The sequence below is a fragment of the Panthera uncia genome, chromosome F1 (assembly GCF_023721935.1).
Source record: "Panthera uncia isolate 11264 chromosome F1, Puncia_PCG_1.0, whole genome shotgun sequence".
NCBI classification, from domain to species: domain Eukaryota; kingdom Metazoa; phylum Chordata; class Mammalia; order Carnivora; family Felidae; genus Panthera; species Panthera uncia.
Genome location: NC_064813.1, coordinates 17,477,467 through 17,494,742, shown reverse-complemented (window position 1 = coordinate 17,494,742; position 17,276 = coordinate 17,477,467). Strand labels below are relative to the sequence as shown.

Here is a 17,276-nt window from a genome sequence, read left to right as displayed (position 1 = left end):
TTTTTTTGTTTTTTGTTTTTAGTTTATTTATTTATTTTTGAGAGGAGAGAGTGAGAGTGGTAGAGGGGCAGGCTCGTTTCCATGTTATTTTGACCATTATATCTCCTCCTCCATTTTTCCATTATATCTCCTCCTCCTCGGTCTCCTCCTCCTCCTCCTCCTCCTCCTGGGTCTCCTCCTCCTCCTCTTTCTTCTTTCTTCTTTGAGAGCGAGCACAAGCGGGGGGGGGGGGGGGGGGAGAGAGAGGGGGGGACAGAGGATGAGAAACAGGCTCCATGCTGACAGCAGATAGCCCAGTGTGGGGCTCCAACTCAGAGACTGTGAGATTCTGACCTGACCTGAAATCATGAGTTGATTGAGTGGATATAAATGTGGTAAAATTTAATTATTTTGTAGTTTAGTAAATGTGGCCATTTTCATTTAGAGGTAGTCTAGATAAACATAAGTGATGAACATTTCCTTTTGATTTTTAGCCATATTTATATCCTGCCTGAAATCATGAGTGACCCCAGGTCCAGTCTTTATCCTTCCACACGGGGTCACACAGGAACTGCTTTGTCTCCAGCTTTAGAACCAGTACTGGCTTGTGTCTCAAGCACCCGAGTAACAGGAAATCCAAACTTGGCTTGTGGTCAGGATCTCTTATTTTAAGTTACTCACATAGGCAATGCATTCTGGTTTATATGACCAGCCTGTAAGGGCTTCACTGAAACCAAGTGCAAATCATAACTTCATTTGTTATTACTAAACAGTGCTGACAGACTAATACATTTCGCTCCAGAACAACCCACTGACTTATTGTTACAGAGTATTGTTTATTTTTCTTTAGTGCATATATTTCATGATGTAGGCAAGAGTCTGGAGATAACCAAGTGGGCATTCCAGACTAGCTGAGATTAATCCATGCTGCTCAGTGTAGAAGACATAATATTTATATAGTTGTATATATATTGTGCATAACGTGTCTATTGCTGTATCTGTCCATTAATGGATGAATGGTTAGAGAACATGTGTATATATACACAATGGTATGTTATTAGATCATAAAAAAGAAGAAAATCTTGGCATTTGCTACAACATGGATAGACATAAAAGTTATATGTTTAGTGAAATAAGTCAGAGAAATATAAGTGCTATACTACCTTACTTATATGTGGAATTTTAAAAATAAATACATCAATAAATACATAATAAACTAATAGATATAGAAAACAAAATTGGTGGTTGTCAGAGGCAATGGATGTGGAATGGGCAAAATGGGTGAAAAAGGTCAAAACGTACAAACCTTCAGTTATAAAAGAAGTAAGTCATGGGGATGTAGCATACAGTATGGTGCCTATGGTTAATAATACTGTATTCCATATGTAAAAGTTGATCTTGAACCTCATCACAAGAAAAAAAATTGTAATTATGTACAGTGACAGATGTTAAATAGAGGTATTGTGGTGATCACTTTGCATTATATACACACATTGAATCATTATATTGAATACCTGAAAGTAATATAATTATATTTTAGTTGTACTGCAGTTTGAGAAAAGTAAAAAAGTAGAGTATCTTTGAGGGAAACTAACTTATGAAATGTTTGTGTCCATTTTGTTTAAGTTATGAGTAATGGTAAAGAATGTAGTGTTTGCTAGTGGCATTGGTGCCATTACCTTGATTTGTGCTAACAGGAAAGTAGTTTTATACTGACTATTGCTTTTGCCTCACAAGTCATATATAAACACAGTGAAGACAGCATATGATATCTTCCTTTATTTGAGTAGAGATTTGACTTCACAGATACCTTAGAGGGTCTCAGAGACCCACCGAAGCCTAAAGACCACAAATGGAGACCGCACTTTGAGAACCATTGTTCTAAATTATGCAGGTTTTCTCCCTTCAAGCCATTCTTCAAATCTATATGAAGGAGTGTGTGTGTGTTTAACTGATAATTGTTTTACTATTTTGCATTTGGCTCTTGATCTTATAAAGATTATTTACTGTATAAATAATAATTAGGTTTTCATTCTGCATTGTTTCATTTACAAAATTAGATTCCAGGGAGGGTATTTATATAATGAAAATTTGGCAAATTTCAATTAAGCAAATTAATACAGAACACTTTCAACTTCATTTAGAATAGGGTTCTCTTGGTGGAATCGAGAAGGAAATTTGTTATGGTAACAATTATTTCTTTCATTGTATAAACATTGATTTTATTCATCTTTTGAAGATTTCATTTCTTTTGTATTCTTGGCCATTAGTTTATATTACATATGTGAAATGGAATATTCAATTTCAAGTAATTCTCTTTTCAATTTAATTCCACTCATTGGGAATGAGTTTTTGTTAAATTTATAATTTTTAGGGGTGCCTGGGTGGCTCAGGCGGTTAAGCGTCTAACTTCTTTCGGCTCAGGTCATGATCTCATAGTTTGAGGATTCGAGCCCCGCATCGGGCTGTGTGCTGACAGCTCAGAGCCTGGAGCCTGCTTCAAGTTCTGTGACTCCTTCTCTCTCTACTCCTCTCACTCTGTCTCTGTCTCTCTCTTAAAAATGAATAAGCAGGGGCGCCTGGGTGGCGCAGTCGGTTGGGCGTCCGACTTCAGCCAGGTCACGATCTCGCGGACCGTGAGTTCGAGCCCCGCGTCGGGCTCTGGGCTGATGGCTCGGAGCCTGGAGCCTGTTTCCGATTCTGTGTCTCCCTCTCTCTCTGCCCCTCCCCCGTTCATGCTCTGTCTCTCTCTGTCCCAAAAATAAATAAAAAACGTTGAAAAAAAAATGACTAAGCAAAGGGAAAAATTAAAATTTGTAATTGGTTATAATTTACAGGCTGACACTAAATGATATTTTTGTATAGCCATCAAGTTTAGTTTGCTCTGTTATGTTAATAGCATGCCTATTAACTTTTTAGCATTATGAGAATTTTTTTTACTTAAAAAGTGACCAAATAAAATATTTTCATGCTTCTGTTTTTTTCTGTGGTAAAATTTAATTATTTTGTAGTTTAGTAAATGTGGCCATTTTCATTTAGAGTTAGTCTAGATAAACATAAGTGATGAACATTTCCTTTTGATTTTTAGCCATATTTATATCCTGCGTATAGAGAGCTTATCCTGAACATGTTTTGAAGATTTGCCTTGTAGGGGCGCCTGGGTGGCGCAGTCGGTTAAGCGTCCGACTTCAGCCAGGTCACGATCTCGCGGTCCGTGAGTTCGAGCCCCGCGTCAGGCTCTGGGCTGATGGCTTGGAGCCTGGAGCCTGTTTCCGATTCTGTGTCTCCCTCTCTCTCTGCCCCTCCCCCGTTCATGCTCTGTCTCTCTCTGTCCCAAAAATAAATAAAAAAACGTTGAAGATTTGCCTTGTAGATGATCTACAACCATTTCATATTCTCAAACATCTATTTCCTCACAATTAGTATATTTCTGTTCATTTATATTGATGTTATTTATAAATTTAATAATTTGTGTATGAAAATGAGCTAAGTGATGTATTTTTACCAACAATTATGAAGCAGCCTAATTTTGAATGGGTTAGAAAGTTGCACTGAAAAAATAAATTCAAGAAAAGCTAAGAGTAAATATTAGCCAGATAATTGTCAAAAATAAGTTGCTGTAAAAACTAAAAAGCAGACTGTTTTTGTCTGCTTGTTTGTTTTATTTGTCATATTCTTGATTTCTGTTATTGTAATCATTCCCATGTTTCAGACTAAAATCTTTTTTCTGTGTTTTCATTGAGCAGATCACTTTTTATTTTTTATTTATTTAACAAAATTTTTAATCTTTATTTTTGAGAGAGAGAGGGAGGGTGCAGGGGGGTGTAGGGGCAGAGAGAGAGAGAGAGGGAGGGAGGGAGAGGGATGGAGAGAGAGGGAGGGAGGGAGAGGGAGGAAGAGAGAGGGAGGGAGGGAGAGGGAGGGAGAGGGAGGGAGAGGGAGGGAGGGAGGGAGATAGAGGATCTGAAACAGGTTCCCTGCTGACAGCAGAGCCCATTGTGGGGCTCAAACTTGTGAACTGTTAGATTATGACCCAAGCCTGAGACAGATGCTTAACCGACTGAGCCAGAGCAGATCACTTTTTTAAAAAATCTAAGTTCTTCCCCTCAGAATTAATAAAAATTATGTTGGCATATAAAAAGGAATATATTTCATGAATGTGTAAATTAGAGGCATAATTACATTAAAAGAAACTCTGTGATTGAGCTGTTATGTTAATTACTAGAACATTAGTGGTACCATTCAAGTTACCCATGTGCTTCTAACAAATTCCATCACTCTGCCTCATGTCCAGAGCTAACCACTTTTCTTTTTTTTATTAAAAAAATTTTTTTAATGTTTATTTATTTTTGAGAGAGAGGCAGAGCATGAGTGGGGGAGGGGCAGAGAGAGAGGGAGACACAGAATCTGAAACAGGCTCCAGGCTCTGAGCTGTCAGCACAGAGCCTGACATTGAGGCTCAAACTCATGAACTGTGAGGCATGACTCAGTTGAGCCACCCAGGCACCCCTAACCACTTTTCTGATATTTGTGTTTGTCAGTGTTGACTTTTTCAAATTGTTTTACCATAAATATATATATATCTCTATATTATTTGGTTTGACCATATATGAACTTTATAAAAATGATACATAGTTTTCTGAGATTTGTTTTTGCTAAGATTAGTTCCTGATGCTTATGGGTGTAGTTGATTTATCATCACTAATATATAATATTCTGTTTTGTTAATGTACTACAACTTATCAATTGTCCAGTTAACATACATTTGATATATTTGTAGGGTTTTTCTTTTTGCTATTAAGGTATCTTATACATGTCTCCTGATTCAAGGTGCAAGAGTTTCCCTAGATTTTGTACCTAGGAGAGTTAGTGAGAGTGACCAGGTACACACATCAGTGGCTTTTGTATTTTGAGATAATGTCACATTGTTTTCCATAGTCTTTTTATCAATTTAAATTTCCTACCTCAGAAGTATATGAGTTCTGTTTTCTTCACATCCTTGTTAGTAATTGATCTATTGAACCCCTAAATGGTTGCCAATTTAGTGGGTAAGAAATAGAAGTTAATTTTGATTTTAACTTGCATTTTTCTGACTCTGTCCTTTATATGAAATAGTATTTCATGTCTTTTCCCATTCTTTTTTATATCAGTCTTCTGTTTATTTACTGGTGTACACACACCTATTTATTCATTCAAAGTAGTAATAAATTGTCCCTAATGTATTGCCACAATGTTTGGGAATATCATCTTATAGTTTGTACCTTCTTGTCTCTAATGATGGATGTTGATCAACAGAAAAGCTTAATTTGTATCACTGAATTTGTAACTTTTAGTTAGTGCTTTTTGTGTTTCGTTTAAGAAATTCTGCCCTATTGAGATTATAAACATATCCAGTGATACAGCACATGGCCAGTTTTGGTAAATGTTCCATGTATGCTTAGGAAGAGTGTATGTTCCTAATTTGATAAGTGTTCTATATATATTAAGTTAAGCTTTGAAATTAGATCATGTCTATTTCTCTGTTGAATTGATGAGATTAATCTGCTGTGTAGGTGGGTTTGTCAATTTTTCTAGGAATTTTTGCTTTATGTATTTTTGAGACTGTACTATTGTGTATGTACTGGGTATACAATTATTGAGTTGAAAGTTTTGCATTATCAGTGGCCATTTCCATTCTCATTAATGATTTTCATTTTGAGTCTGTTTTTTTCTCCTTTGATAAAATTTGTCTGGTGTATTATTTTTCATGTTATTCCAAATTTTCACTGTATTTATGTTTTTGGTGTTTCTTTGGCAAATAGCATAGTTATATTCTAACATCCCTTTCTGCCACTAACTAGTGAGTATTTTAATTTATATTTATTACAACTACTGATATAATTTCACTTTTTAAAAAATGTTTATTTAGTTTTGAGAGAGGGAGAAAGAGAAAGAGAGACAGAATGTGAGCAGGGGAGGGCAGAGACAGAGGGAGACAAAGAACTTGAAACAGACCCCAGGCTCTGAGCTGTCAGCACAGAGGCTCATGTGGAGCTTAAACCCACAAACCATAAGATCATCACCTGAGCCAAAGTCAGACACTCAATAGACTGAGCCACCCAGGCGCCCCTCACCTTTTTACTTTTTAATGCTTGCTATTTGTCTCACTTTCTGTGTTTTTCTTTTCTATTTTGACCTCCTTCTTCCACCACTGTACTGTATTAAACATTACCTATTCTCTTATTATACTTTTAGTAGTTATTCTTGAAATTGATCCAAACTAATACTGTTTCTAAAACAAGAGTCTAAATTTAATCTTACTATTTTTAAAAATTTTAATTCCAGCATAGTTAACATACAATGTTATATTAGTTTCAGGTGTACAATATAGTAATTCAACAATTCTATACATTACTCAGTGCTCAATGTGATAAGTGTAGTCTTTTTTTTAAAGTTTATTTATTTTTTTGAGAGAGAGGGAGAGATAGAGAGATGGTGTGCAAGCGGGGGAGGGGCAGAGAGAGAGGGAGACTGAGGATCTGAAGCAGGCAGAGATCTGAAAACAGTAGAGAGCCTGATGTGGGACATGAATTCACACACCATGAGATCATAACCTGAGCTGAAGTTGGACACTTAACCAGCTTAACCCAGGTGCCCCTCATCGTGATAAGTGTAGTCTTAATCTACCCTTCACCTATTTTATGTATCTTCCCACCTGCCTCCCCTCTGGTAGCCATTGGTTCCCTACAGTTAAGAGTCTGTCTTGCAGTTTGTGCCTTTTTTCTTTGTTCATTTGTTTTGTTTCCTAAATTCAACATGTGCATGAAATCATATTTGTCTTTCTTTGACTTATTTTAGTCAGCATTATACTCTCCAGATCCATCCATGTTGTTGAAAGCGGCAAGATTTCGTTCTTTCTCATGGCTGAATAATACTCTGGGGTGTGTGTGTGTGTGTGTGTGTGTGTGTGTGTGTACATACCACATCTTCTTTATTCATTTATTGATGGACATTTGGGCTGCTTCCATAATTTGGCTATTGTAAATAATACTGCAGTAAACATAGGGTGCATGTATCTTTTTGAATTAGTGTTTTCATATTCTTTGGGTAAATACTCAGTAGTGGGATTACTGGATCATATGGTAGTTCTATTTTTAATTTTCTCAGGAACCTCCATTCCGTTTTCACAATGGCTGCACCAGTTTGCATTCTCAACAGCAGCGCAGGAGGGTTCCTTTTTCTCCACATCCTTGTCAACACTTGTTGTTACTTGTGTTTTTGATTTTAGCCATTCTGACAGTGGACATCTCATTGTGGTTTTGATTTGCATTTCCCTGATAATCAGTAATGTTGAACATTCTTTTCATTAAACTTCATATCTTAATTACCTTCCTGAACAACATTAAGTGCTTCTGAATTGAAACTTTCTTCACTCTTCTGATTTATATGCTATTTTTTAGTGTATTTATTCTGTCTTATTAAGCCCTATGATTTTGATATTAAAATTAATGTTATAAACAAAATTTAAAATCACTTATTTGGGTACAAATTTTCTTGCTCCTTTTCATTTTATTTCTCAGGCCTTCCAGTTTATGGTACTGTATTTTTTTTTTAATTTTTTAAAAATGTTTTTACTTATTTTTGAGACAGAGAGAGACAGAGCATGAGCAGGGGAGGGGCGGAGAGAGAGGGAGACACAGAATCTGAAGCAGGGTCCAGGCTCTGAGCTGTCAGCACAGAGCCTGATGCGGGGCTCGAACTCAGAGACCATGAGATCATGACCTGAGCTGAAGTCAGACGCTTAACCGACTGAGCCACCCGGGCGCCCCTATGTTACTGCATTTTTTAAGTACCCAACTTCACGATTTTTTAAAGAAATGACTTATAAGCAGTAGTTTTTGTTTTCATACACATGAAAAAGTACTTTGCTCATTTTGTTGCAGGATACTTTTATCAGGATCCAAATTTTAGATTGGAGTTCTTATTTTTTCATCTTTTTGAGGATAACCAAAGTTCACTCCTCTAGCTTCTTTTATTGCTGTTAAGTAGTATTTTCCCTGTTAATTTTTTGTCTTGTCACGTGAGTTATCTTTTCTGTTTGATTTTAAAGTCATTTTGATTTTTGGACAAAAACACAGTTTTGCCTTACTGTGTCTAATTATGGATTTCTTTTAAATTATCCTACCTGATAGGAATAATTTCTTTGTATTCATGTCTGTTTTCAGTTTTGGAAAATTGTCAACATGCGTTCTTCGAATATTTCTTCTTCAGTCTGTTACAGTTTCCTGGGTCTCTGAAGTGCTCAGTTTCAACCTTCCTCTGAAATTATCTGTCTTCTTATTTTTTATCCTTAATTCTGGTTAATTCCTTTAGGTTTATCTTCCAGTTCTCAATTCTCTTTTCAGTCTTTAAATCTCAGTTTTAGTGTTTTTATCTTTTGTAGGAAATTGTCTCCAAGTAAGTGTTGTCCTTTTCGTTTTTCCCCTCCTCTGCACCATTATATGTTGGTTAACATCACCTCTCTGAGTTCAGCTTCCTGTTTGGTTGTATATCTGTTATGTCTTCAGAAATTGTCTTAACTTTCTTGTGATGAAAGCACCACTTTAAAATATGATTTTTACCTACCATCTAGTTTTAGCAGGAGTTCACTTTAGGGCGTTGTGTTCACGGTAGTACCTTATTACTTCTTGTTACATTTGCAGTTGTTGGTGGACTTATGTCATCTCATACTCTTGTTATGTGTCTCCTCTGTTTATGTGCCTCAAGCATAATAGATAATAACCATTAGTGGAAAGAATTGTCTTATCCTTTCATTTAACATGGTATAGGCAGTATTATATATTTAGGGTTATAGATTTTTGTTTTTTATAGATTTATATGCCAGTGTATTTCACATTTGCTCTCTTTATGTGGCTGGATCTTCTAATGTATGTGTCAGACTTGTACATACATATTACATATTACTGCTCCTTAATTTAATAATCAGCATTAACTTAAATATATATTCTGACAATCAAGGACTGTCTCTATTATTCGAAGAGTACAGAGCTGCAATATAGGGATGATGGGAAAGTAATTAATTTTCTTTTGAACATTATTTTCTAACAATTTCTGCATAGTAAAGTTCTCAAGATTCTAAAATTTAGCATGGCAGTTATAATGGATTCTATCTTCATTTAACTTGGAGAGTTGAAATATACTTATTTCATTCTTGTAAAATTGGCCTTTAGAGCCTATTTGCATTTTGGCTGGACTGTAGGAGTTTTATAGCAAACTGTATTCTACAGACCTGGGACCTAGCATGGCTGAGATCCTCCCACTTGCCCCCTTCTACTCCTTCCCCATACAGCCCCATCCTTAAGCCTTTGGTAATCCCCGGAACTCCCTCCCCTCCAGCCTTTGGTCTGCCCAGACCCTATCCCCACACGTGCACCTCCATGTTCCCTGAGGTATGTGGATAGATTCCCCCTCCCTTATGTAGTACAAGGGTTCCCCAGGAGGCCTGGGCTGAGAGGTAGGACCTGACCCCTCTTCCCCCCCCCAACTCCTCCCCCTGGCTCCAGAAACTCTCGGCCTATTTGAATTTTAAAATAAAAATGGAAAAATATGGTCTAAGAACTATGAGTATTTACCATTTGTAGTTACGTTAATGTGTTAAAATTTTGAATATGCAATCATTTAGATATTTTGTGCAGAAAAAGACCATCATTTGTTGTAAGTTACAAGTGTCTATTCTTGTTACTACTTTAGACAAAGAAACAGCCTTGGTATAACAGCACGTTAGCATCAAGAAGAAAACGGCTTACTGCTCATTTTGAAGACTTGGAACAATGTTACTTTTCTACAAGGATGTCTCGTATTTCAGGTACATATTCCGGACTTCTTAAAATATATCAAATTCTTCTTTCAGATCCATTTCTAGCTTCTTATGATGGATTTATGTAAAGTCCTATTTATAAAGTGCAAGTGTATTTTCAACATAGTCTCCCAGTGTCTTGTGGAGGTTCCTAGAGATCTTAAAGAACATTGCTTTCCCATAGCTATTTTTGTTCTTTTTTTTCTATTTGGGAATTTTTTTTTTCCTACCAGATTTTTTTTTTTTTTTTTTTTTTTTTTTTTTTAAGAGCATGAGTGGCAGAGGGGCAGAAGGAGAGGGAGAGAGAGAGTCTTAAGCAGGCTCCATGCTCAGCACTGAGCCTGACACAGGACTTGATCCCACAACTCTGGGATCATAACCTGAGCCAAAATCAAGAGTGGGATGCTCAACTGACTGAGCCACACCGGTGCGCCCCTATTTGGGAGTTTTTAATCTTTATATAGTGAATTATATAAAGTTAAGAAAAAAATCAGCCATGAATATGTGGCTAGGAAAAATAGGTTCCTTTTAGTTGCCTCCTATTATTAAACATTTATTAAGTTCTAAGCACTGTCCTTTGTGCTAAGAATAAAAAGATGAAAGAACTGATTTCTACTGTCAGGGCGTATTGTAAATTAAGGGGGGAAAGCAACAGGTAAATAATTCTACGTGATATTATATGTTCTATAAGTTTATTAGGGGAATAGAGAAGAATTTCCACCATATAGCTGGGAGTGAAAAATATAGGCCACGCTGAAAATGGGGAAGTGGAAGTGAATGGTCACTGTAGGGATTTTGGAGGAGTTGTATTTAGTCAAAGCTAGAATTCATTAAATAAGGTAATTAGAAACATGTTCAAAGGAAGTAACTCATGCAAAGTCATGGACATAGGACAAGTCATGGACAAATATACCATAAGATATTTTCATTGCTTTAAACAAGGTAGTATAATTCTGCCTTTTGAGCTGTAACCTTTCTCAGTGTCCTTGCTCACCACCAGTGATGTAGGGACATTAATAGCAAGACATTGTTTTTCTTTCTTTCTTTTTTTTTTTTAGATTTATAGATTGATATACCTATAAAATGTAAAATACAATGCTTGGTATAAGTTAGGTGCTCAGGTAACTGATGTCATTAGTAATACATCTGCTGAAAATTAGGACCACCAAGGAAAAAAATGTGTGGTATTTAATTAGTTGTTAAAATTTTGGCCTTGGTTTTCTCTTGAATAGGCATATTTGCATTAAAATCTACATATTGTTTAGAACCTTTAGACAAATTTGCCTTAGGATTGGTGATGGAGGGAAAAGAAGATTTACATAGCATATTTCATATGAAGTCTACAGGGGAGCCAAGTTTTATTTATAAGTGTGTGTGAGATTAATGATCAACAGTTTTTATAAGATGGAAAACTTTTATTGTATTGCCTGGGAATTGAGCTCCTTATTGAGCCTCTGTAATAGTCTATAAACTGTAATAGGAAGCTGTTATATTGAAAATGGTCTGAGGGGCGCCTGGGTGACTCAGTCGGTTAAGTGTTTGACTTCAGCTCAGGTCATGATCTCACGGTTCGTGAGTTCAAGCCCCACGTTGGGCTCTGTGCTGACAGCTTGGAGCCTGGAGGCTGCTTCAGATTCTGTGTCTCCCTCTCTCTCTGCCCCTCGCCTGCTCATGCTCATGCTCATGCTCATGCTCATGCTCATGCTTATGCCCTGTCTCTGTCTCTGAAAAATAAGCATTAAAAAAAAAAAAAAATTAAAAGAAAAAAATGAAAATGGTCTGAGGCCTACATTCTGATTGGCAGAGGGTTCATATTAACCCTTTTAGGTGTTATTTTTTGTTATGATGTTGAAATACAGTGACCGCAAATGGTAGACATTTAAAAGAAAAAAGATGTGGGAAAGAGAGATTGGGAAGCTCTTAATGGGGAAGTTATTAATAATTTTTAAGTAACTAGCATCATAGGTGTGCTATGGCATAATAAAGGTATAGTCACAGACATATTTATTTGGGGGATGTAAATTTACCAGAAGGCAGAATAAATTAAAACCAGAAGGAAGATTATATTTTCATTTTTGTGGGCATGGCTATATTATACTTAAAACATGATTTTAGGAGTCTCAAGTTTATCTTACCAAATTTTCACAATGAGTACACTTAACATATTGCTGAACATGAAGTTCCTTCTAGTGTCCTTGACTGTGAAGAAGAAATTTTAACTTCTACCTTAGGAGTACTTGGTGTTTGGTGGTCCTTTTGTATATTTTCAAATGAGAATCCACTGCTCTTTCTTTTAATTTTCAACTCTGAAAATGAGAGATGAAGATTGGGAGATTAATGCCTTGGACTCTTAGTTGTAATTGAATGAGAAGGTAAATTATAAAGTATTAGAAAAGAGAAAAGAGGTGCTGCACACACTTCCACAAACTAAATCTATAATTAGAAGAGCAAAGGTAATATGTTAGCAAATATGTACAGTAATTGATCGTAAACCTACCAAGCAAACAAAATCCTACCATTTTGTAACCAGATAAAGTGAAATCTAATCTCTATACTTTCAGATACTAAAATAACAATTTTTAGTGTTTTCTTTATCACTTCTGTTGGATGTAAGTGTTAATGAATAGGTATGATGGACAGAGAAAATCAGCCACCAGGGAAAGGATTATGACCTTCAAGAGAATATACATTCTTGCTTGAATGCTTGTGAATTTTACGTACTTAGCGATTGGTGTCAAAATATGAAAGAATATTTTTACATTAAAGCAATATTTAAACAAATATCTAAGGTGTTTTTCCAGTAAGTATTTATTACATTGGATACTCAATTCTATGTAAAAAGAACCAATTAGCTATTAAATTCAAACCACTTTGTAGTACAGTTGATTTGTTTTATTGCAGTAACCCATGTTTTATTTGTAATTCACTGAATTTACAGAGAATAATTTTTGTGGATCAGGAGCATTATTTTAGTAACATGATACTGCATGCTCATTGGGTTTGTTCCTTTTGCTGTTTTTTAGAACAGAAACACTACAAAATTGGAACTTTTGGATATAGGTTGTTAGATGGATTTGCTGTGTTAGTGTTTAAATCTTTAAAATGTAAAACATCAAGGACAGAAGCTTAATATCAGAGACAAGGAATTGTTTTTCGTTGTAGTAAGTGTTAGATAAATGTCTTCGTGTCTCCAGTTATCTTCAAGATAACCTAGTATCTCCAGATGAACTAAATCAATTCTGTACTGTCTGTCCTATAGTATGGTGACTCTTTAGACTTAATGATTCTTCTGTCTTAATTTCATTATGCGTACTGTTATTTTCAGGGACATTTAAGAAGGGGAAATCATGAAAGTTTACCTTGAAAAAGTTGTATGTATGTTTATGTATATGAGCTAAGAATGAGAAGAAGGTATGAACACATAGTTTAGCAATCTTATTTCAGATTTCAGTTAGGAAGCTAACTAAAGTAATTGGTGTTTTACTCTTCTTTCTTTGGAAAAGAAAATACAAGTCCAAACGTAAAACAGTTTTGAAAAATACTGATTTTTGGGGTGCCTGGGTGGGTCAGTTGGTTGAGCATCTGACTGTGTCTTAGAGGGTCATGATCTCCTGGTTTGTGGGTTTGAGCCCCACATTGGGCCCTGCACTGACAGTGCAGAGCCTGCTTTGGATTTTCTCTCCCCCTCTCTCTGCCCCTCGTACTCTTGCTCATTCTCTCTCAAAAATAAATAAATAAATTTAACAAAAATAAAGAAAAATGATTTTTTTTTTTTAAATTCATGCTTTCAGTGTAGGCTTGTTTCTAGATTGGAGAATAGATATCTGTATTCTCAGTCTTTCATGAGATGATATTGTGATTTAAATTCTATGTAATTTAATTATGAATAGTTTATTGAAATGGACTTTACTCAAAGTATTTATATAGTTTTCTATTGGATGGAATTAATGTTTTCTGTATTCTATCAAGATATTTGAGTGAAAGTATTCTATTTTTGAGAATAATTGATACATTGAAGTTTCTACTCTCTTTTCATAATTGGATTTGAGACACTTCAAAGAATGATGTAAACGAGTATCTCTCTTTTTACTTAAAAAACAATTACTTTCTTAATCTAAATTATGTTATAAATTGTGTTTTGATAGTTAGTGAATGTGGGCATGCAGATGTATCCTTGTAAACATGTTCCTTCAAAATTACAAATAGACGGTCCAGTGTACGTGCTCCTCTCTCCACCCTCACTTTCTCCATTGATAAGGGATTTTCGTTTTAATAAAAGATTAAACTTTTCTTGATCAGAGGTACTTTTTGTCTTTGATTTTCTAAGAAATTTTTGCTTAAAAAATAGAGAATTTACAGTATGCTTTTATTGGTGTGGAAAGAGACATTGTCTTTCAAAGAACCACTAAGTAATTTTTATTAAAGCTGAAAGATGAGCGAAATGATTTGTGCATACTAGTATTCTCTAGTTACTTCAGAATCATATTCAGAATATAATTTCTAATGTGTCTGTACTGCTCTTTGACTTCCATTGCACTTCAATTAATTTATTTTGTTTTCTTCATATAGATGATAGTCGAACTGCAAGCCAGTTGGATGAATTTCAGGAATGCTTGTCTAAGTTTACCCGATATAATTCAGTACGACCTTTGGCTACGTTGTCCTATGCTAGTGATCTCTATAATGGTTCCAGCATAGTCTCTAGGTAAGTATTGGGCAGCACTCTTTACTATTTACTTTTACAAAAGTTTCTCAAATTTAATTTGACAAGCAGTTACAGTGTTCTAGTTAAGAGCCAGTATTCTGAGGTCAGGTTCCCTGCCAGTTTTTAGTTCTGTGTTCTTGGGCAAGTTTCTGAATCTCTTTAGTCCTCAATGTCTTCCTCTTTAAAATGGAATGATTAAGGGGCACCTGGGTGGCTCAGTCGGTTAAGCGTCCGACTTCGGCTCAGGTCGTGATCTCGCAGTCTGTGGGTTCGAGCCCCGCATCAGGCTCTGTGCTGACAGCTCAGAGCCTGGAGCCTGTTTCAGATTCTGTGTCTCCCTCTCTCTGACCCTCCCCCGTTCATGCTCTGTCCCTCTCTGTCTCACAAATAAATAAAGGTTAAAAAAAATTAAAAATAAAATAAAATAAAATAATAGTATGAATAGTATTCACCTATTAGGGTTGCAGTTTGTGTTCTTATAATGTCTTTGGTTTTGGTGACAGATATGCTCTCTCATAAGGGCTTCCTTATCTTCATGTTTCTAGAAGAATTGATAGTATTTCTTCTTATGTATTTTGTAGAATTCTCCATCAAAGCCATCTTGGCCTTAAGTTTTTTTTGCGGAGTTTTAAATATAAATTCAATTTTTAAAAGAGATGTAGGGCTAATCAGGTTATTGATTTTTTTTTTCATTATCAAGCATTATTTTTAGTTTGTGTCTTTAAAAGAATTTGTCCATTTTATCTAGGTTGTTGAATTTATTGGCATTCACATGTTCATAATATTCCTTTATTATCTTTTTACTGTCTTTAGATACTCTGATGATGTTCCTTTTCTTATCCCTGATATTGGAGTGTTGTTTCCCTTTATATGTTTCCTTAATAGTCTGGTTTAGAAATGTATCAATTTTATTTGCCTTCTCAAATAGCCAGCTCTTGGTTTATTGATATTCTGTATTTTTCTGTTTCATTGATTTCTGCTTTTAACTTTATTATTTCTTTTTTTTCCTTTTGTTAAGTTTAATTTGCTTTTATCTTTCTATTTTCTTAAGGTAGAAATTACAGTGATTGAGTTGAAAGTTGCTTCTCTAACAAAACTTGGGCTTTACCTTTCTCTACATGCACTGCCTTAGTTGCATCCTGTGAATTTTGATGTGGTGTCTTTTCTTTTTTCCAAATTTTATTTTTATTATGGTAAAATATGTGTAACATAAAATATACTATCTTAACAAGTGTACTGTTCAGTGGTATTAAATAAATACCTTCATAATATTGTGTAAATGTCCCTAATATCCATCTCTTTAACACTTGACATCTTGTAAAACAAACTCAATACTCGTTAAACAGTAACTTTTCATTCCCCTCTGCCCTGAATCATAGCAAGCACCCTTTTCCCCTCTGTTATCTGATTACTCTAAGTACCTCCTGTAAGTGGAATCACGCAGTATTCAGGGAGAGAGAGAGAGAATCCCAAGCAGGCTCTGTGCTGTCAGCACGGCCTGAGATCATGAGCTGAGATCAAGAGAAATTCACCTGACTTAGCCACCCAGGCTCCCCAGATTATTATTATTTTTTTTAATTTTAGAGAGAGCATGAGCCAGGGGAAGGCACGGGGGGGGGGGGGGGGAGAGAGAGAGAGAGAGAGAGAATATGAATGAATGAATGAATCCCAAGCAGGCTTCATGCTCTGTGCAGAGCCCAATACAGGGCTCAATCTCAAGACCCTGGGATCATGACCTGAGCTGAAATCAAGTATTAGAAGCTCAATTGACTGAGCCACTCAGGCACCCCGTGGCTGTACCATTTTACAATACCACCAGCAGTGCAAAAGGTTTCCAGTTTCTCTGCATTCTTGCTAGCACTTGTTATTTTCTCTTTTTTTGGTAGTCACCATCCTAAACAGATGTGAGGTGGTATCTCTTAGATTTGCTTTGCATTTCCCTGGTGATTAGTGATGTTGAGCATTGTTTTATGTGCTTATCGGCCATTTGTTTATATTCTTAGAGAAATTTCTATTTAAGTCCTCTGCCCAGTTTTGAACTTTGTTGTTGCTATGTTCAGTAGTTCTCTATAAATTCTGGATATTAATCTCTTATTAAATTTGTACATATTTTCTCTCATTCTGTGCATTGTGTTTTTACTTTGTTGAGACTGTGTATTGATGCGTAAAATTTAAAAATTTTCATAAAGTCTAATTTGTGTGTTTTTCTTTTGTTGCCTGTGCTTTTGGTGTCATATCCCAGGGATTGCTGTTAAATCCAAAGTCATGAAGAGAGTTATAGTTTCGTATTTTATATTTAAATTTTTGACCCATTTTGAGTTAATTTTTGTATATGGTTTTAGGTAAGGGTCTACCTTCATTCTTTTGTTATGTGGATATGCAGTTTTCTGAACATCATTTGTTGAAAAACTCCTTGAAAAACTCAGTGATATTGCCACTGTTGTCAAAGATCATTTGACTTTGTATGGAAGGTTTCTCATCTATTACATTGGCCTACATTATCTGTTTTATGCCACGACCATACTGTTTTGATCATCATAGCTATGTAGTAAGTTTTGAAATCAGGAAGTGTGAGTCCTCTAGCTCTGTTCATTTGCAAGATTGTTTTTTCTATTTCTGCGGAAAATGCCATCGGGATTTTGACAGGGATTGCAATGAATCTCTAGATTGCTTTGGGTAATATTGACATCTTAACAATATTCAGTCTTCTGATCCATGCACATGGGATATGTTTCCATTTATTTGTGTCCTTTAATT

General features: G+C 35.6%; 1 protein-coding gene across 12 annotated transcripts in view; it reads left to right on the top strand.

Annotated features, from left to right (window-relative positions):
• The window catches only part of COP1 (COP1 E3 ubiquitin ligase), a 277,450-nt gene that overhangs the window by 115,272 nt on the left and 144,902 nt on the right, over nucleotides 1–17,276 (top strand). For all 12 annotated transcript variants that reach the window (XR_007458723.1, XM_049634009.1, XM_049634006.1 and 9 more), the window contains 2 exons: nucleotides 9,709–9,823; nucleotides 14,384–14,519. Coding sequence is in view for 11 of the 12 variants with exons in the window: in XM_049634009.1 (XP_049489966.1) it covers nucleotides 9,709–9,823; nucleotides 14,384–14,519 (251 nt within the window). In the remaining variant the exon portion in view is untranslated. The remainder of the gene's footprint in view (nucleotides 1–9,708; nucleotides 9,824–14,383; nucleotides 14,520–17,276) is intronic.